Genomic DNA, 21,652 nt, shown 5'->3' on the forward strand with positions numbered 1-21,652 from the left:
TGTAGGGCGAGGCGGAAACATAAATTAAGACGAAGAAAGATGATTAAAGAAAGTGCGAAACAAGTCAAGCACGTTGGATAAAATGGATCCAGTACTCCTACCTAACCACATTTTCAAGAACGAAATTCTTTTCGAAATTTGAAAAAAATGTAGGTATTAGAATTTCGAGAAAGGTTGAAAGAAATAGGCGTCTGAATGCACTAAAACTCAAATTTTAATATTTTAAAATTGCAAAAATGAAAAAAACAGTAAAATTGTGTCATACAGAAGAACCATGAACTTTCCATCTAAATTTTCCTTTTTTAAAGTTGACCTTACAGTAATTAGTGCAATAAAGCTAGTTTAAGGTTAACTATTATCTTTTGTACCGATAGTATACTTAATTGGCTAGTATTTTTCATTAGTTGATATATCACCTACTACGAAATTTACGCCTTGAAAAATTTTATCCATTTCACAAAAGTTATTTCTATCGTGTAGTGAAGCAAGAGCTCTTCATAAGTATAGTTTTTTTTTTACTTCCATCATTTTTTATGTAATACTTTTTCTTTTTTTGTTTTAAACGATGACGAAAGAGTTAATTATAAACGGAGTGGCAGACAATCCTAAAGATCAACTGAAAAAAGTTCAACACCAACAAGTAATTCAAACTTATGTACTCAATTTTTATTTAATTTTTTTACTTGACTGTATTAACAAGAAAAACTGCGACCTCCTCTCAAAACGAATATAGCTCCTATGACTTTTTTTCTTTGTATTTAATGCACTCATTGTGGATAAGTAGTTTCAATAATTTTTATTTGTAACACTGTCTGTACAGCTCGGTTAAGTGCACTTCTAGGGGAAAATCAGAGATTTGGGTCATTGGCTATTTCACTTTAATTTAAGGAATTATAATTAATGTTAATATTGATTGTACATCAAACCAAAATTCCAAATCGAAAATGCCTCTTTAGTTCATAGATTTTTTACATTTTATGACAGTCTCTTCAGGCACAGAAACACTTAAATTGCAACCGCTAGATTGAGCTGCACAATGGTTGACGTTGATAAATGATAACCTGTTTGTGGAGAACTTGGAGGTAATTTTGTCCTTTGTAACGAAGTAAAGTGCGTAATTTATTTTTATTCTCGGAGTTTTACTTACTAACAAATGGCTAAAATAGAATGATCATAACGAAGTGTTTATCATTTCATTCTAAACTGCACCAAAATAACGAAAGTGAATTAATTTTTTTTTAAAGTCTGAAAATGGATTTTAACATCGTATACTAATTGCTAGGTAGATTTTTTAAAAGTTATTTCCTTATTGAAATTCGTATCAGGGCACTTTAGTTAAGAGACAGGGGAAGCTGGTTTGTAATGTGTCATAGTGTAAATACAGTCTCAACAGAAAATATTAAAAAAAAAAAATCAAATTAGAAGAATATCTACAAAAAATAAATAAATAAATAATTACTTATCCCTTTACACATTAAATCACTGAATAACACAAAATCATTTACCTGAAATAACTTTTAAATTCTTCATCTGAATAAAGATCAATTACACTGATAGCTAATAATACGTGGCCTAAGTTTTCGCTTTTTATCTTTGCGATTTTGTAAAATTGCATTCCACTCTTCATCGGAACTAGATAAAGAACTTTCTAAAGCATTATTAATAAATATCCAACTGTTGCCACCAAAGACATTTTAATTTTATTTAAACGTAAATTTTATAAATATTCCACTAAAATGTAATATAAAAAATTGAACTATATATATTCTTTAAATATAAGTCAACTTTACCAATAATTAATAAAGTTTATTATAACTGTTATAAACGGGGTTAAAATTAAAAAACAACCTCTTCAAGCTTCTAACTTATTTTCGAGGCCGCCATATGTAATGTTTACATGAACGGTTAAAACGCCCACAGTCCATTCCACTTGGGTTTTCGATCGCAACGCTCGCAAGCAAGTGGAACGGGCAAAACCGCGGTCGTGAGCGTAGTTCTCTTTCCGCTTTTCACCATACAGCGTAATGCCGGTGAATGGACAGATTTGCTTAAAACCTCTCTCGCATTTTTATTAAAATATCTGATGATTTCAAAGATTTGCTGTTTATTTAAATTTTATCAATGAGGACTGGCTTTTTGATCTTACAAAACCTCAGACAGCCCTGGAGTTTGTACACTATGTGGGATTAGCTTTTGGCGCTAAACCATTTTTTAAGATAATGACTAAGGGGAATAAAGGTGAGCTTCTACATTTGCACATTTATTTCATAGCCTAACTGTCTGGTTATTTCCTAATACTTTCTTAGTTCTGAGTCCGCGAAGTGAAGATTCCAAGGCAATCTTGATTATTATCGTTTCCAGCGGCTTTATTAACCACAATTAATCAGCAAAAGGTCGGGCTTGTTATTTGAATACAATAAACCCAATAGTTCTTCACACGATTCATTTGTTACGCATGTAACGAAAAGATGAAATGGCCATACACTGTTCTCATCGCCAAATGATCATACTTAGCGACATCAGTCTTCCAAGATTCACTTTTAGATAAGTATTTATAGCAATTTTTTTTTTGTTCTAAATTTTGTCGAAAGTTAGTTTGAATTTAGAAAGTAACAGCTTTGATTGCAGCAGTTGATAGTTCATTTCATTATAGATTCCAATATTGTTCTATGTTAATCAAATAGACATAGCTGTCTATGAATCTCTGCGAGCTAAAGTTTGCTTTTTGTTAATTTGAAAGTAATTAAAAACATTTCCATTAATTATTTTTTTTTTTTTATATTTCCAGCAACCAACACGATTCCGTAAACTTTTAAAAGATAATGAAAAATACTTGAACAGGTAGGAATATTTTTTTAAATAAAAAAGCCCTAAAATTCATATACTTCCATTGAAGAAAAAAATTCTTCAAAAAACAACTCCATTAATGTACCATATTTAAATTTGTTTTTAGGAAACACACCAAAAAAATAAATGTTCCTCAGAATTCGGTTGTTTCTCAACTGGTAAGTAAAAACTTTCATTTTACCTTTATATAGGACAATTGGATAATTTAAAAAAAAACTAATATTTAAGTTAAGCGAGCTAAGTTGAGGCTATTTACTCACACCTGCCTTTTGCACTAAACCTAAACTACATGTAAAAAGTTGAAAATGTGATTGGATCTGCCAGTGTTGAATAAAACAGTTATGATCGTACCAGCTCGAATATTTTCATCGGATTTGCATCTATCATCGGAGGTTCTATAATCAAGAGTTAGAGAATTTGACTTCGGCTATTTGGCGTAACTTTAAATGCCGACACTGAACCTAGAGCTCCTTTTTACTGAGAAATTATAATTATTAATAAGAATTCTTGGACAATCTCTATTAAAATTCCTGATTTAAATAAAATCGATTTACCAGAAGTGAGTATAGAACAACTTGTCATTTTTTTCTCTAAAACTGCTTAAGTAGTGGATGATTGACTGGAGAGAATAGTTCGAGAGTACTGAGTCGAACAGTCACTTGCAAATCAAATTAAAAAATGGCGGATTAAAAGTGGACAATATGCCCAATTTTCTTTCTCTCATTTTTTAATTAAATAAAAAACATTTCTGACTCTTGCTTCTAATTTATATTAAACGTATAAACAAAAAATATAATGTGGAAAACATTTTAATTTTTGGTGTTTTTCAAATATAATTTTTTTATTGCATAATTCGATGATTCATGCAATACCTACGCGGGAAAATTAGTAAAACAAATTTTAATAATAATTTTTGTAGCAATAATTAGCAATAAAGAATTGAGCAATAGCACTGGCGTATTCCAAATGTGAAATGTGGGCGGTCTATTAGGTCCCCAGCAATGGGAACCTATAATAGGCATTGCCCTGACCAATGAGAACATATCGTAAAACTAGCTGGTAAATAAAATGGTGGTATGGTACTCATTACAAATTAATATAATTATTACTTTTTTAATCTTATTTCTTTCTTCTATTAAACTATAAAATTTTAGTTACCCCGTTAGGCTGGGAGCTGGCCCTTGTTCCGAATCTTTTAATGTGGGATTAATTTTGGAATATGTGAAGGGATTTGCTGGCATGCTCAAGAAATGTTGAATACTGAAAAACGAATTTAATATTTTTATCTTCTAGTTACTTATTTCCACAGTATAGGTATGCAGATTTTAAGGATTTAATCCTGATGATCGTAGGATTGACAGCCTCCGTATGTCATGGCATTATGCTACCAACAATGTCACTATTCTTTGGTGGGCTAGCCAACGTATTCATTAGCCAACAAAAATATGTAAGTGGATATTCTTTTTTAAAATTGTTTTTTAATCTTAGAAAGTGGAAGTATTGTAATCGTTGGGAAATTACAGAAATTGTGTTTTCATATGAAGTGTGAACATGTGCGTGTGTTTTCTTTTATAGAATACTCAAACAAATAAACTGAATCCAACCGATCATCCAAAGACCCTTCGAACAATCTCTGGTTCACTCTTTTATGAGAGCAATCGCACCATTTATACCGATCTACGAATCCGATTTTTTATTCTGTCGCAGTCCTGTTCTGTCCTTTTTCGAATTCAATACCACAAAACTTTCCCTAAATTTTAATCTTTTGATTCTAAACTTCCATCGGTCGTATACCATTCTTCCGTCGAATGTTTTTCATAGCCTTAAGAGCCTGTGGACTCGCGATCAACTTGTCGAATAATAAAGAGGGCATGGAATTAACCGACTTTTGATGGTAATCTTTAGAAGACCTTGTTTTTGAACCCTTGACCTTTTTTTAAATAACAAATTTTGTTTTGTTTTTCTAGAGAAACGATCCTAGATATTTTTCTAATATTTCAATAGATACAGACTATTTTGCTTCATATAGTACAATGGTAACCTCAAATGCCGAAGATGGGTAAGTACTAAAAATAAAAATTCCAAATTTTACATTAATTCCAAATTAATTAATTTTATTTATTTTTTACTTAAAGATTTCCACCTGACTTTATAACGGAACATTATTTCTACGATATTGTGGATCGATATAGTTTGTACTTCGTTTACATTGGGATAGTAATGTTTACCTCTGCTCTCACACAGGTAAAAGCTATTATATAATTTTTATTTTTTCTTTCAATGTTTGAAAATGTATCATCATCATCATCACGCTTTTCGTTTTGGAATTTTTCACCGGAAATACATTTATTTAAGGTTTCCTAAGTATGATAAAATTGGTCTCAATATGTGCAGTGAGTAGTGTGTCATAACATTAAAAATATATCGCAAAATTTTTATCATTTTATTTTTATTAGTTTATTTTTTATCATTATTTTATTTTTTAATATAAAATAAAGGAGGAGATTAGCCATGCGGCTAGCGTGTTGGATTCCACGTGGAGATCTCGGGTTTGTACCCAGCCGCTAGCCCTTGGCTTCTCACTGCCACTGACCAGTGATGGACTGAGTTCTCTGTAAGCTGAAAGAAGCTCCGGGCGCCAATAACCACGGATGTTGACGCGCCAGAATCATTAAACAATTAATAACATCTGAGGTTATTGGTGCCCGAAGCTTTTTCCAGTGCATTGGCGGTCTCCGGACAGTGTTCTCTCGTTACAGACTGCACTGTTTATCACTGGACAGTGAGCTGTAAGAAGCTCCTTTGAAGAAGAAATCTATGGTGGCCTGCAGCTGGGTACGAACTAGAGATCTCAGCATCTAGTACTCTAACTGAGCGAATCCCTTCCATTTCTCTTTTTATCTTAGAAAGAGTAGGTGCCAAGTGTCAAATTTTCATTATTGACATTTCACCGAAAATAATGCTTTGAAGATTCTCTGACCTTTCTATAAAACAATGTGTGTATGCTTACTAATTGATCTGTAAATCCTCAAATAAAAATTTAAAAAACTTGCGATTTCTATGTATCTGTAGGCATGCACTTGGGAAACTGCTTGCGCTAATCAAATTTGCAAATTACGACAAATATATTTCGCACAGACTCTCAGACAAGATCTAGCTTGGTACGATGAAAGCGACGATGGAGATCTCACATCGAAACTCACCGAGTAAGTTATAATTAGAATTAAATTAAGATTTAGTTTTTTTAATCTTTTTTTTTTTTCTATACTTTGTCAAAATTGTAAGAAAATTTAATGTCTTAAGTTCTATTCCAGCGACATGGAACGAATGCGCGACGGACTTGGAAGTAAAGTTCCTCTGCTGACTCAAGCTTTTACCACACTAATTGCCGGCATGGTTATTGGGTTCATCACATCCTGGAGACTTTCTTTAGTTATAGTTGCTGGAGGACCCGTTATTCTGGTCGCGTCTGCTGTAAATGCCAAAGTAAATATGATATTTTAAATACAAATTAGCTCTTAACTTTATTTAATGTCTTAACAGACCGAGTCGAACTCAATAGGCAACTTTCGTAACAAATTCCAATATTTCCCAGAAATCCGTAAATATTATAGATTAGGTTCAACCGCACGCCTCAAAATGCCTAAAACGAATTTCCCGAGAATGACGAAGTTCTTTTTTCGAGAAAAACGAATTCAGAAAAGAGAAAAATACATTTATATAAAGTGTACACCGTCTTACATTATACTGAAATGGAATTTTACAGGGAGGAATAGCCACTCCCAAGAGTCCCTTTAATAGAATTATTCCGGGAGAATTTTACAGAAAACCAAGACCAACACTAGTGCAAGAAAAATAGAAAGTATAAAAGGTTATTTTCTAAAACCTGAAAGTTTTCCACTGAAAACTCGGAACCGGAAATGTGTGACACGGTTACCACCACTTTCCTTACCCAGTAGTCAGAGAAAGTAATATTTTTTAAATTTTTTTTCCACCCTTGGCATTGGCTTTCGCCATACAAGGTAATAACTAGTAGAGAAATTAATTCGGCGCCTTGTATTAGAAACAGCGAATTAAAAATAATTCTTATCTCTGGAAATTTCAATCATTAGTTTACATTTAAAAATTAAATAGAAAATTAAATAAATTTAACATTTTCAGATAAGCCGTGAATCCGCTATCAGAGAACAAGTTCGCTATGGTATTGCTGGTGGTATAGCATCTGAAATTTTGAATAGTATTAGAACTGTCGCTGCGTTTAGTACGCAAACGGTAGTGATTAAACGGTAATATTTGTCATTCATTTTTAATATTTATAAAAATCAAAAGTCAATGAAATTAATAATTTTATAAACCAACAGATTTGAAGTTGCGCTCATTGAAGGAAAGAATGCTACACTTAAACGTTATCGTTATCTGTCTGGCGCACTTGGGATATCAATTGGATTTCTATATTTTATGTATGGCATTGGAGTCTGGTATGGTTCCCATCTCTTTCTGAACGATGAAATCACTCCAGGCCAGATATTCACGGTAAATATTCCTTGAAAAAAAAACAAAAGAAAAACAGATTTTCCTTCAAAATCTGAAGGTTTCATCAAAGTATTTTTCTTCTTCCTTGACAGGTTTTCATGAGCATTATAACTGGAGCATTTGGCATTGGAAATTCTTTACCGCTACTAACTGAGATTAGCAATGCTTTTGGCGCAGCCAGCAATGTTTTCAGCATTATAGATAACGTTCCATCAATTGATCCATATTCTAATGAGGGTCAAGCCTTAGAGAAAATTGATGGAAAAATTGAATTTAACAATGTATATTTCTGTTATTCATCACGGCCTAATGTTATGGTGAGCAATCTCTGATTTTACTGTCTTTAATCATTCGAAAGATGAAGTGTTGCGACACCTTTTTTTTGTTTTTAAATTTGAGTTTACATGGGTAATACATGTTTTGAGTTAATGTGGTATAATAATATGTGGGTAAAAAAACACTTTTTCGATCTTAGGGGACTTGAAAACTGATATTTTTAATGATAACTTACATAACAGAAAATCTGCACGAAAACAATATGAAAAAAGGAAGAGAAAGTAATTAAAAATCTATTTTTCCAGGTTTTAAGCGGACTGGACTTTGTAATCCAACCTGGACAAATAGTTGCTCTCGTAGGAGCCAGCGGGTCTGGCAAGAGCACCGTCATAAATCTTCTACTAAGATTTTATGATCCTCTTTGCGGCAAAGTAATCAGATAACTTGAATATAATAGTAAACCACACTTTCAAATTTTCGAAGGAATATTTTTATTAAAGCTAATAATGAGTCTTTTTTTTTATAGATACTCATAGACAATGTTAACATTAAAGATATGAATGTCGGTTCTCTGAGAAGAAATCTAGGTGTTGTATCCCAAGAGCCTGTACTGTTTGATGTTACCATTGAAGAAAATATTAGATTCGGCAATGCTGATGCTACAGATTTTGAGATCAGAACAGCTGCAAAACTTGCAAATGCGGATGATTTCATTCGAAATATGCCACTTGTAAGTTTTAAAATTTAGAAATTTTATCTAATTAATAAAATTTTATTTTTTTATGATATCTTACATTAATTACTTCATTCGATAACTATTTATTTGCGATTGCTGAAAGAAATTTGTTCTTTGTAAAATGATTTTTTCGCCTATACCTCAGAGGTAAAGCTTCTATCTTTAAGAATGGTTATCTAAACTTTAATTTAAATGATAATTGCTGACACATTACCAGGGTTATAATACAATGGTCGGCGAGCGAGGCGTCCAATTGTCTGGCGGACAGAAACAGAGAATCGCCATTGCCAGAGCGCTAGTCAGTAATCCGAAGATTCTATTGCTAGATGAAGCTACCTCAGCGTTGGATTCACGAAGTGAAGCTATAGTGCAAGCTGCACTGGACAATGCAATGAGTGGACGTACTACAATCATTGTTGCACACAGGCTATCCACTATAAAAAATGCTAATCTTATTTGTGCGATGAAGGTTATGAATGATAAATAAAAATTCATTGATGTTACTTCTCATTAAATTTGTTATCTAATTTTATTTTTTTAAATTTTAATTTACAGAAAGGAAGAATTGTGGAAAGTGGAACACACGACGAATTGATGCAGTTAAAGGGTGTCTATTATAGTCTAGTGTTGACTCAGAGTAAAAATGGAGATGATGCAAACATGTGAGTGAAAATTAAGTTAAGACATTAAATCTTATAGGCTTTTACATTTCTTCAAGTAAATTTTCTCTGTAAATAACAAAAATTTGGGCAATACCCGCCATAAACTTTGGAAAAGATGTAACGATGTTCAACTCCGTATCACACATCACGCAAACAATTGTGACGGTGACAAATTTTCTTATCACAATTTATTGATTCCCCCCCCCCCGTAAATTAATGAATCGAGTTATTACAAATTTGAAAATTTATTAGAGGATTCGTATGAACGAACGAAAATTGTAACAAAATTGATATTTCTGGTTCGCTATAGGATCCGGCATGAACTCAACGGAGAAAATCCGTCATACTTGGAATTACCACTTAAATATTTTTTGTTTCAATGATTTGAAATTTTCTCGATTTCCGTTTTCTTTTTAACTAAATGCTCGTGTTTTCCATGAGTGTATCTAAAAGGTTTATTATTAAAATTTGTCCAGAAAAATTCTATTAAGAGCAATTATACGTAAAGGCGAGCGGTGGTTAGGCTAATCACAAAAAATGCAAAAATCTAATTTGAAGAATTTAAAAATAAATTAAATTCGGTTATTCACTTTTTCTACTTCTCCTTGTTGAGCAACACGTTTGTCTTCAGATGGTTGTTGTTGTTGTCTAGCCAGTGCTCAGTAGTCTGACGAAGAACCTGCTTAATTCGCGACACAGCGATTAACTCTTTCCTCTAAGTTATCATCAAACATTTCGTTTTACGGTGCTAAAGTCATTCCCTTTCCTCCATTTCTAGAACGACCCTTCGTCTTTAGCTTTCGCTTCCAAATATCTTTTTTTCTTTAATTCACCCTGTTAAAATATATCGTAGAAAGAGGTAGTTTAAAATATTTTAATAAGTAAATAATGTTTTTATATTGTTGCTGTTACAGTGGTGAACAAGAACCTCAGAAAACAATGTAAGTATTTAAAATTATCAATGGCACTTTTTAATAATTTATTATCATATTAGTAACAAAGAAAAAAAATTATTGTTCTCCAACTTTAGAAAAAGATACAGTGTCAGGAGGAAAAGCAGTCGAAGAAAATCAACTGGATCAAAAGGAACTAAGACAAGCGATAATAAGAGCTTTGAAGAGGTGGTAAGTATTAGATTTTATAACACTTTTGTAAAAACAAGTTCAAGAAAGACAAGGGGTAGCACAGATAAGATTCCATACTCTTCGACAACTAGAGCAATGAAGTATAAGAGGGCATGTTGGGAAGATATCCTATCACCTATGCTTCACCTAAACTTTCTGGACAAGGTACTGCGGGTAGAAGCTAGCGATAGTATTATGGCCTGTGCCGTCCAGCTCGAGTGGCTCTAGAAGAAGTAGGAAACTAGATTTAGGGCACTAATGACCATCGCAGTCCATGCCAAAGAAACAAAATATATATAAATTTACTTTTAAATAAATTCTTTACTCTCTTGCTCTACCATAGCAAGAGAAGTTATTGTAATGGTGCAGATTTTTAATTTTGACGTCCCGCTGAGTCCGAAAAAAGGAAAATTTTAGGGAAACTGAATAGGCTTACTTAATTACGTATTTTGTCTATAGGAAGCGGAAGATTTGAAATTTGGCTATTTTGATTTGTTGCGGCTGAACACCGATAAGTGCTTGTTAGTGGCCACAATTATTGCTTGTATTATTTCCGGTTTTCACATCCCTTCTTTCGCAATGCTCTACGGAGGGATCTTAAAGGTCAGTTATCTTTTTTATTTTTTTTTTGAAGTTAATGCTCACTAGATATCTTTTTACAAATTCATAACATTTTAATATCCATTACAGATTTTCTTATTAACGGGTGATGATTTCTACAGCGCCGTAATATTTTATTCTGGACTATTTTGTCTTCTAGCATTAGTATCTACGTTAGCCTTGATGACTGCGGTAATATTAATGAACAGTTCTACTTAATGGAATATCATAAAAAAATAACTGCCTATAATTATTTTTTAAGCTACTGAGATTTTTTGTTTTCGTTCTAGGTATTAACGTCATCAATAGGAACAGAAAACATGATTAAAGAATTAAGACTGAATTTATTTAAAAATTTTCTGTCGCAAGAAATTAGTTTATTTGATGAAGACGATTATAGTCCTATACGTTTGATTAATTTACTGTCTAGAGACCCACCTTTAATTAAATGTGTAAGTAATAACCAATTATTGATTATATTATAAGCCTTATTCAGTCTCAAAATTCTGTTTATTGTTTAAATTGAAACTTTTCGGACTATCTTGCGCCCATCTTCAATCTAAAGATAAAATTCCAATTTAAAACCATAAAGCTAAATAGAAATAAGAATTGATGGAAGAAGAGGTACCAAGAGAGTAATAGATGACTGAAGAAAAGTTCGTAGGCCTAAATAAAGATATAAGGACGGGTCTCCAACGATGCTGGGAACTATTAGGTGCTCACAACTCGAAAGCAGATGGAAGAAACTTATGGAGGAGGTTGGGATCCACTAAAGGATTGAAGTAACTGTGTAGATAGAACTTGTTCAAGCCCCAAAACTTCCATACATCACTACATGACAGAAAGGTTATTGATGAAAATGTTCATCTTATTAGCGTTATATTATCGAAAAGATGTCAAGTTCCCTGAAGAACTAGCAACCTCTGAAGCATCCCGAAGGGATAAGCAATCAAAGAAACATTTTCTTACAGAGGTTATTTTATTTACAGGTTGTTGGAATGAGAGCTGGTTATATAATAGTTTCAACCACAACTTTAGTCCTAAGTCTGGTGATAATCTTCTATTTCGGCTGGCGATTGGCTCTGGCACTGGTGGTGTTCATACCACTACTGGTCTACGGCAACTGGAAACAAGGGAAAATGAGATTTAGTTCTTTCATTAAAGAATCAGCGGCCACGGAACAAGCGGCCAAAGTTAGTATGATTAGTGTTCATTAATACTGTTTTGAGAGGATATAATTGTCAAAGCTTGCTTTGCACAACTAGAAAGAAAGCAAGGCCGACAAAATGCTAAATGGAGAGCTAAGGTAGCTTCAAAGTTGTGCTTAAATTCCCAATTACTCCAGGACTGTTCCTTTTTTAAGGAAATTTTGAAATTGTCATTTTGTCCCGGTTATTTGATCATAATTGATAAGTGCCTTATATATACGCTGAATAGTATACGCAAAATTTGATAAAGTATAAATTACAAAAATAGACTTGCATGGTTGCATGAAACTAAGCTGAGGTATGCAGAAAGGCATGTAAAGTTATGCAGTTTTTACATACTTTTAGAAAAGCCTCTGAATGTGAGACAGAAACTTGTATATCAAGATTTTGATGAATATATTACGATTGATAAAAAAATGAAATAAGATTGAATCTGTGTAATGAAACGATAAAACCAGCAAATTGTCCATCCAACTTGGATATGGATACCCCCACTTCTTATAAGAAAAAAAATCAAAGTCATTAACTTTCAACGATTTATTTGTTTACAGCTTGCTTCAGAATGTTTACAGAATATAAAAACTTTACAATCACTATGTCTGCAAGAACATATGGTTAATTTATTTGCGGACAAACTCTCAATTGCGCACAAGTAAGTATTATTTTATTTACATTTTAAATTTTTGATTAATATGGAAATCTAGGATGAAATAGTTGACTGTCTTAAAACTAATTTTGAATGTTCAATGGTAATTTACATGTTTGAACATCGTTATAGTCATACCATCAAGGAACTCGAAGAACAAATTTCTTATTTAACTGTTTCTAACAATATACAGTAAATAAAAACTGTAGATTACAACTAAAATGAAACGTTAGAGTGATCCCTCCTCTATTAAAGCTGTCCTAAAACGAATTTTTCTTGAAAAATTGTTTAAATATTTTTTTTAAAAAAATGATTCAAGGCGCATCAACATTAGAGGTTATTGGCGCCCGGAGCTTTCTTCAGTGCACTGCCGGCCTCCGGACAGTGTTCTCTCGTTACAGACAACAATGTCGCATCAACGGACAGTGAGCTGTAAGAAGCACCTAGGGATCGGGAAAATCTAAGGGTCAGCAAGCAGCTGGATTCGAATTCGGGACCTCTGCTTGGGAATCCAATACGCTAACCGCATAGCTAATCCTTTCCCAGTTTAAATAAAAGTTACCGATCTACTTGAATTTAATGTATTCAATTCCATGAAATGGATTTTTTGTTTAAACTAAGAATTTTAGCTATAAATTTAATTTAATTTTAATTTTAAATAATAGAGTACAAGTAATTAGGGCCCTGATCTTTGGTACCTTGAATCCAAAGGAGATTATAGCGCAGAAGTGAACTGGTAACGAAAGCCCTCAACCTTCTTAGAAGGGGAGGTTTTCATCTACTAGACTTAAGGGAAGGCACAATAAGCCTCTGGTGGCTGCGGTGCCGTGGGCATAGGTCCCGTCCCGCCGTTCAAATCTAAATCTAAATCTAATCTAATTAGGGCCGTAAATAATCATGAAATGGGCTGCTGGGTTTCAGCGCAGATCGTTTAGCCGCAAAATTAGCGTTTCCAGGGGGCACGACGAGGACGCGATCTACTTCATCCCCCGAAAAAATACTACAAATCCCTTTCCTTTGAAGGGCCTATAATGACATTTTTATTTTAAAAGATTTAAAACAAACATTTTATAACTAAATGTATGCAATTATTACGTATAAGTTTAATAATAATTAAACTTGTAAATAATTAAATTCGTATGACCCAGTTTTGAAGAAACTTTCAAAAATTAAGATAAATCACAAAAATTGGTAGCCAATAAGTTGGAATTTTTTTTTAAATTAAATGTTTTTAGCAACAAATTTAACGTTCCATATAAACGTTAGAACAATAATTAACGCTTTACAAAAAAGCTTTTATAAGGGCAATTAAAAAGGGAGCTAATCCACCTACATCTCTAAAAAATAATTAAATTGATTTTCCGAGTATGTTTTAAATAAATGGTGCAGCTTTCCCATGAGGTAAGCAACTGCATTTAAAAGAAAATAGTTTTAGCTATTCACGTATAAATCCCAGAAAATGGAACTACCAACACACACACAAACATGGAAAACGATTTTCTCAAAACCACTTTTTTTTTCTCGGAATCAGCTGAACTCAAAACGGAAATTTCCGGTGCAAACTTGGATATCAAAATTTGATCCCTACTTAGTTCTAAGAGGAAGTAAAATTAATAATGATTATTTTGGTTTGTTTTAGAGACGAAAAGAAACATGGTTATATTTATGGATTCACGTACGCATTCTCAACAAGTCTGGTTTTCTTTATGTACGCATGTACTTTCAGAGTAGGTGCGATATTCATTAGCGAAGAGTACATTACCGCTCCTGATATGTACAGGTACATTTCGCTTTTATTGTTATTAGAAAAATACGTTTGATAGATTTCGCCTATCTAAAAGTGTTTTTCTGTGTTTTTAGGATACTATTTTCTGTAGCGTTTACTGCAACCACGATTGGAGCTGCTACAGTATTTTTCTTAGATTTCAATAAAGGGAAACTTTCAATACAGAATTGTCTTAAACTTGTGCATATGAAAACCAAATTGGATCCGTTTTCAAATGAAGGTCTTAGACCGGTAAGTAAAGATCTTTTTTGCCGGGCTCAATCAGTGTCAAATATTGATTTCCGGTTGCCTGATTTTTTCTCCCTAAACTCTGAGTTCTTCTTTTATTTTGAAGACCATGAATTTTGAAGGCAGAACTTATCATCTGTTTTTTGCACCCATTTCAAAACATCAATTCAATGAAAACTTTTAGGCCTAAATTTTTTCAAGTTAAAAGAATTGAAATAAATAAAACAAATAAGATTTCAATTCATATTATAAATCCCAAATTTACAGGAAATTAAAGGAAAAATCCAGTTTAAGGATGTTTGGTTTTCTTATCCAGCGAGAAGGAATCAGAAAATCTTAAGAGGATTGGATCTAACCATAGAACCAGGGCAGACTCTAGCATTGGTTGGCGGTTCAGGATCTGGCAAATCCACTATTATATCTTTACTGGAAAGATTTTATTTACCAGATCGAGGAAGTATTGTAAGCAACTAGGGGAAAATTTTTTTTTTTTTTTCTAGAGACAATCCATTTTTAATTATTTTTTTAACTTTTGTGCAGATTTTGGATGGTATTGATATTGCCGACATAAATATTGGACATCTGAGAAATAATTTAGGTATAGTGACCCAAGAGCCGACTCTATTTAACACGACGATCAAAGAGAATATTGAATATGGTGCCTTGTCTTTAGAACAAAAAATCACTGAACAGGATGTTATCCAAGCTGCCAAAGCTTCAAATATCCACGAATTTATCGTTAGCATACCTCAGGTGAGTACAAGTTTTTTTAAAAAAATTTAATTTCTGACGATGAAAGTAATTTAAATCGTATAACATTTTAAAATATTGAGAGTTCATCAAAAAGAAATGTTTTTGAGGTAGTTGAAGGCTGAAAAATTCGTAATTATTCACTAGTCTGATAGACTATTATTCATTATTTGAGCTAAACATAAAAACGGAGCCTTTTATCAGTGCAAAACCGGGCTCTGGAAAGAGTTCTCTCGTCATAGACAACACTGTCCATCACCAAATTGTGTGCTATAAGTGGCTCCTAAAAATATAAAATCTACAAGACAAGCAAGATTCAAACCCGAGATCTCCGCATGAATTAGCCAGTTTATAATTATTTCATTTCAGTCAAAATTAATTGTTATTACAATTTTTTTTATTCATATTTGTCTTTAATAAAATCAGGGATATGAAACTAAAGTTGGCGATCGAGGCTCCAAACTATCTGGTGGACAAAAACAAAGAGTGGCCATTGCAAGAGCGTTGATTCGAAATCCAAAAATTTTGTTATTAGATGAAGCAACTTCGGCTTTAGATACGGAAAGTGAGAAAGTAAGTATTAAGGTTTAATTTAATCAATTGGATGCCTTATAATTAATTTTCTATTAAATTTAAATTAAAATCCTTGCAATTATTTTATTTATAATTAATTTACATTACTCTCCTTTGAGGGAAATGGTTTAGCGACTTTATCAAGGAATCGAGCGTCTCTTATAGGCCTCCCAGTCCATTAACATGAGCAATACAGTCTTTATAGTCACAAAATTCACACGTATAGCTTGCAGAGGTTGAGCGAACTCGCAGGCAAATTCTAGCTCAACACATCCATTTGTTACACGCTTAATAGGCTGAAATGAAGCTTTACTTCGGTTTCAAATAACTTTTTATTCATTTTAAAAATACCGCTCCAAGTCCATCTTCAAAATAGTCTACAGAGAATTGTAAATGAGTGAGAGGAATATAGAGTACTCCACTCAATGTATATATAGGAATATAACTATTAGGATGAATGTATTTATTAGGATGAATGTATTTATTAGGATGATTGTATTTATTAGGATGATTGTATTTATTAGGATGATTGTATTTATTAGGACGAATGTAATTAATAAGATGAGTATATGAGTGTACATATAAATGTGTAAATAGGTTTTTTTAAAATTTAGGTTAGATCTCTATGGGGTGCGAGGAATATCGAGTACTCCACCCCAACATTAGTTGGTTAGATTAGAAGAAAATAGGAGTTAGGCCAACCGTTAGGTTTGTATCGATCAGATTGACTAGGTTAGGCTGTGTAGTAAAGTGTCTATTCTACAGTATAGTTTAGGTGCAAAGGACCCTTGTTGTTGCGCACCTTACAAAAACCCCAAAACAAAAACAAAAATAGTCTACAGAGAATGCCCGAATCCGACAGGAATGTTAAGGTTCCATTGTAGCAATCACGACACTTGAAAAAAGTGAAAATTTTTCATCAGGCATCCTTAAAGAGAGATTTCGAGTAGATCTTTTTTTTAAAAAAAAAAAATTACTGAGAAGTTTCAAATAAATTGAACGTTTTTATTAAATTCCTCTTTTGCATGAAATGTTTCGAACTTATTTTTTGGTATATCTTCAGTAGTCTATTGTGTAAGTTTTATGTTAGAGTAAAATTTCAGTTATCTTATAGAATACAGACGAAAAGAACTTTGAAACCATTCTTAGTCTGGTAGGTAAATAGATATTACATTTTTGTTTTCAATTAAAGCCAAGGTCCGGAGTTGGCCGAAAGGCAAATAGATCTACCTGCTTATAGATGATTATATATAACCTTAAATTGAGATAATCAATTACTTACACTATCTAACCTTCCCGAGTGAGAATGGTTTTAAAGGAATTGGCTTTTTTTGGGGGGATTGAATCGTACAAAGATAATTTAGTGTACTACTTACTACACAATAAACTGAAGAAATACTAAAAATAAGTTCGAAAATTTCATGAAAAAATAAATTTGAAAAATAATCTTTCTTAGAGGCTGCACTATTAGCTGCACATTTAGAAATGGACAACCTTACACATCAAACTTCAGCTCGATTAATTGTAATTCGATTATTGTTATTCTATTTAGAGCCCTTTTACTATTTTTAAATTCAAATGTTACAGATTGTACAGGAAGCATTGGACAAAGCTCGTGAAGGTAGGACATGCATTATAATTGCACATCGTCTATCCACCATACAGAATGCGGATAAAATTGCCGTTATCCACAATGGAATTGTAGAAGAACAAGGAACTCATGAAGAATTAAAAGCGATGGGAGGTCTTTATTATGATCTCATAAAAAATCAATAACTAAATTGTGGTCTTTATAGTACATGTGCATGTTATTGATCTTATTTAAAAGTTTTTATTTAATCAATTTTTTTTGTATTATATTTGTACTTTTAGAAATTAAACTGATGTTCCTGTTTCTAATAGAAATTGTGTTTTTTTTTAAAACTTCAGTTATTTTATATATCCAATTTTTTTTTTCTCTGGATTATAAATTAACTGACGATTTGTTGAAGTTTTACGCTCAAAAGATCTCTTGAATTTTTCTAAAGGGATAAGAATTTATATTCAAACGTTCCCATATGAAGAAAATTTCTTGAGATACTTTAAGAATTATAGTTAGAGAAAGTTGTGCGAGTCTGCAGACCAGATATTTATAGTATTGCTGGTGTGGGTCTCCTGTAGGTGACAGAATCGAAGGGAAAATTTAATATTCATGGAAATCAAGAAAGCAATGATTTTCCCATGATTGTAGTAAACAAAAAAATTAACTCTTAACTCGTTTCCATAGTTTTCCAGAATAAATAAATAAATAAGTGTAAACAAAACAAAATAAAGTTTTTACTAATTTTTTTTTCAAAGTGTAGAAAAAAGTGTGACTTTTAAGTAGAAGACAATGGCTGAGGAAGGTCCAGAACAGAAACTACCGTTGATACCTTCAGCCGCATATGACGGAGTCCTAAACATTTTGGATATCGCCGACGTACTTCGTGCCAATTCTAGGAAGTTTTTAGAAAAAAGAGTTTGCGACAGGAACAATTTGTATAATGCTCAGGTAATTCTTATTTTTTCGAGCCCTTTTTTGAATATAATGAACCGAGTTCAAATGGGGTCATACTTCACTCCATTCAAGCACTTTGAAGCTAGAGTTCCATAGGACATCATTCTGGGTCATATTCTTTTCTCTATTTACATTTTTCAATGCCAACTAATGACTACGCCAGATAAAGCCTCCTTACCCTCCACGAATCATGATCCTGTAATAGCCCACAGAAATTCGCAAATTCACGTCTCTCCCTTAGAAAAATGGTTAAAAAAATAAGGGGGTTATTAAGCTAGATGAAATTAGATTATCTTAGAAAGGGACGGGACCTCCGCCCCACGTCACTGCAGCCACAAGAGACTTATGGTGCCTTCCCCTTTTTTGGATCTAGTAGACGAAACCTCCCCCTACTAAAAAGGTTGAACACTTTACTTAACAGTTCTTTTTGTGCTACTATCTCTTTTGGTCTCAAAAAGCCAAAGTTTTCATAGCGCATAAATGAAATTAAGTCTCAAAACATCATCTTCATGCTTGGTCGCATTGCCTAACTCCAGTCTACTATAACTTAATACCTCGTTGACAGTAGTGTACGTTGCCCATTTTCTTGGGCTATAACTTTTGTGAATCCCCACACTAAAGACTTAAGTGTTCCCCCATTATCGGACATTCCAATTGAATGCCCACTGTATTTACAAAATATTAGAAGAAATAATACCATTTCTATTGAGTCGGCAACATCGATCGGACGGTTCAGTTCTTAATGGATTAAACATTAATTTACAAAATTAAAGGAAGTCGTTAAATGTGTTTTATTGTAATTAGTTTGTTATGAATACATTTACCTACAGGTAATATTTCATTATTGTTCTTGTATTTAATTTAATATTTATTTATTAATGTATTTGTATTAATTTTTATTGGCTCCATCCTTATCTTCTGTACATATTTTTAAATATTGTAATTTAGAATGTACATTTCGAATTCGTAAACCTCCAAAAAAAGAGGCTTTTACTTTGTAAAGGCGCTTCATGAAGCATACGTATTATTATTAGAATTAAAATTAAAGCATAGAAATATTTAGGAGATCTCAATTCCAACTAAGATGCATATGCAACTTAGCCTAATTGAATAAATAGAGTGAATACGGTAATACGTTGAGAGAGAGCTTTGGCGAGATTATAACTAAGCTTTAATTAAAGCTTCGGAAATTATGGTAAAGTACATAAAGTTAACTATCCAAAGAGCTTATAGCTCTTCAAAAATACTGGTAATGGCATATTACAATATATTATATATTCAATAAGAACTATTGTAATTTCATTTTTTTATTTAATCTTTTAGACATTAGAAGAATATAAAAAAAATCAAGAAGAATTACACAATGCTGAAGATACATTAATGCTAACTCAGGCTCGAAATCTTGTCCTAACTGAATCCATTTGGGAAAAAGGCTTCCATGTAAATAAATTCGAAGGTGCAGATTTACCAGAGTATTATGTTAAAAAATATCATCTGCTGAAGAACGTAATCGGCCAGCCTACAGACATTATATCCGGTAAGCAATCTCATAACTGAGTAATTGTAAATCTTGGTTATTGATATCCACTTTTAAGGGACTTTCTGTTTGGTCTACGTAGAAGTAGTAATAGAGGTGACCAGTGTTATTAGGCTAAAGACTTTTGATGTTCAGGGCACGTTACTTTTTCTACTGAGAAGATGGTAAGGCGGGTAGTTGATAGTGTTCTCTTATAGTCTATCTGGTTTGCGATATAACACCAGACACTTGGAAGCTGTAGGAGCTAGTACGTAACAAGGACTGGTGGACCTTGTAAAAAGAACAGGATTGCTTCAGGAGAACAACAAAGCGTGGTCACAATATATGCCAGTTTTGGCTACAGAGCCAAGTCTGTCCCCAAGATAATCTGGTTTTTTTTTGTTTTTTCTAAGGGCATCTTAGAATAAACTGAATACATCAGTTAGTGGGCTACTGGGACTAATCGAAAGAGATTAAAACCAATGTTATCCACAGTCTTTTTCGGGCATAAGCAGTCTTCTCAATGTCAGTGGTCGGTCTAAGTTGCATCAAATGTGATGCTGAGTTACAGTTCTTAAACAACCTAACAATAATAAAACTTTGTGTTCAATACCAAAATGTGTGTTTTAAAATTTGAGTTTTCTGATAATAGGCTTTCCCTACTGTCAGTGAAATGTACGTTATACTACTTATGTGTGTTTTCTGATAATAGGCTTTCCCTACTGTCAGTACGTCATACCACTTATGTGTGTTTTAAAATTTGTGTTTTCTGATAATAGGCTTTCCCTACTGTCAGTGAAATGTACGTCATACCACTTATGTGTGTTTTAAAATTTGTGTTTTCTGATAATAGGCTTTCCCTACTGTCAGTGAAATGTACGTCATACCACTTAGATGCCCCTTAAGGAGTAGTTAATGTATTTCTAAAGTTCTGAAATTACAGAATTGCTCAACTAGATGTTTTGTTGCTCAGAATGACTCTTGTTCCTTCCCTCGGAACAGGTGGTCCCGGTTAAAATTCTATTCCTAAAATGGTACTAAAGTATCATTTCATGGTCATCCCTATCATAACGCAACAATACCCTGAAATGATACTAAAGTATGTTGTATCTCTTTTTAAATTGATTTTACTTTGTAAAAATTGCAGCTGCAGCAGCTGCGAGAACCACCAGCGTAAAGAAGCATAAGCTCGATAGAATTATTTCGCCTCAAAATCGATGTCCACATCTAACTATGTTGGATGAAGAGTCCATACCTGAAAGAATACATAAAGCGGTCAAATCCTCTAAAAAGTTGTGATGTTTTTAACATAATATTTATTTAACGAACATATAAAATGTGACCACATAACTTAATTATCAATGTCTTGTTTACAGGATAAAGATTAAAAAATTTATTGAAGAACGACCGTTACTGAAAAGGGACAAATATTTTCAAAATGGAAGCACTAAAGGGATAATTGTAGAACCAAAAGTTGTATTATTTTCCAATTATGTGGCTGGGGAAACTTATACGGTAATTTCCTCTTTTGGTAGTAGTCTTAACTGTGAAAAATCAATGTTTTTCTTTTTTTTTCTTTTCTCTTACACACCCAAATTACATACATCTTTTTCTTCCCAGGGTGTGTAATT

The 21,652-nt window shown here is 32.8% G+C and overlaps 2 protein-coding genes across 7 annotated transcripts in view; both read left to right on the plus strand.

Annotated features, from left to right (window-relative positions):
* Positions 1-450: 450 nt before the first annotated feature.
* LOC141446845 (ATP-dependent translocase ABCB1-like) lies at positions 451-17,868 on the plus strand. 5 transcript variants are annotated; one of them, XM_074113708.1, is made up of 28 exons: positions 451-640; positions 2,789-2,841; positions 2,954-3,005; positions 4,157-4,294; positions 4,815-4,906; positions 4,983-5,091; positions 5,920-6,053; positions 6,162-6,333; positions 7,009-7,133; positions 7,209-7,380; positions 7,473-7,697; positions 7,962-8,087; positions 8,183-8,386; positions 8,610-8,861; positions 8,948-9,054; positions 9,969-9,995; positions 10,085-10,178; positions 10,638-10,781; positions 10,869-10,970; positions 11,069-11,230; positions 11,768-11,971; positions 12,538-12,638; positions 14,272-14,412; positions 14,493-14,649; positions 14,914-15,108; positions 15,187-15,399; positions 15,823-15,969; positions 17,557-17,868. In XM_074113708.1, the coding sequence occupies exons 1-28, from the start codon at positions 566-568 to the stop codon at positions 17,743-17,745; spliced, it is 3,912 nt and encodes a 1,303-aa protein (XP_073969809.1). In that variant the 5' UTR covers positions 451-565; the 3' UTR covers positions 17,746-17,868. The 5 variants fall into 5 exon arrangements, with proteins under 5 accessions (XP_073969809.1, XP_073969810.1, XP_073969811.1 ...); XM_074113709.1 differs by having other exon boundaries at positions 564-640; positions 4,162-4,294; XM_074113710.1 differs by lacking the exon at positions 451-640 and adding an exon at positions 1,137-1,282 and having other exon boundaries at positions 4,162-4,294.
* A 361-nt stretch (positions 17,869-18,229) lies between these two features.
* The window catches only part of LOC141446846 (uncharacterized), a 31,155-nt gene continuing 27,732 nt past the window's right edge, over positions 18,230-21,652 (plus strand). Inside the window, exons 1-4 of one of the 2 annotated variants that reach the window (XM_074113713.1) lie at positions 18,230-18,499; positions 19,829-20,042; positions 21,169-21,313; positions 21,398-21,536. In XM_074113713.1, coding sequence (XP_073969814.1) covers positions 18,341-18,499; positions 19,829-20,042; positions 21,169-21,313; positions 21,398-21,536 — 657 coding nt within the window. In that variant the 5' untranslated portion in view covers positions 18,230-18,340. Of the gene's footprint in view, positions 18,500-19,828; positions 20,043-21,168; positions 21,314-21,397; positions 21,537-21,652 lie in introns of those variants that run through there. The other variant, XM_074113714.1, reaches the window with a different exon arrangement.

This window comes from Rhodnius prolixus, unplaced genomic scaffold, assembly GCF_049639745.1.
Source record: "Rhodnius prolixus isolate KJV_2025 unplaced genomic scaffold, Rpr scaffold_7, whole genome shotgun sequence".
Lineage (NCBI taxonomy): Eukaryota > Metazoa > Arthropoda > Insecta > Hemiptera > Reduviidae > Rhodnius > Rhodnius prolixus.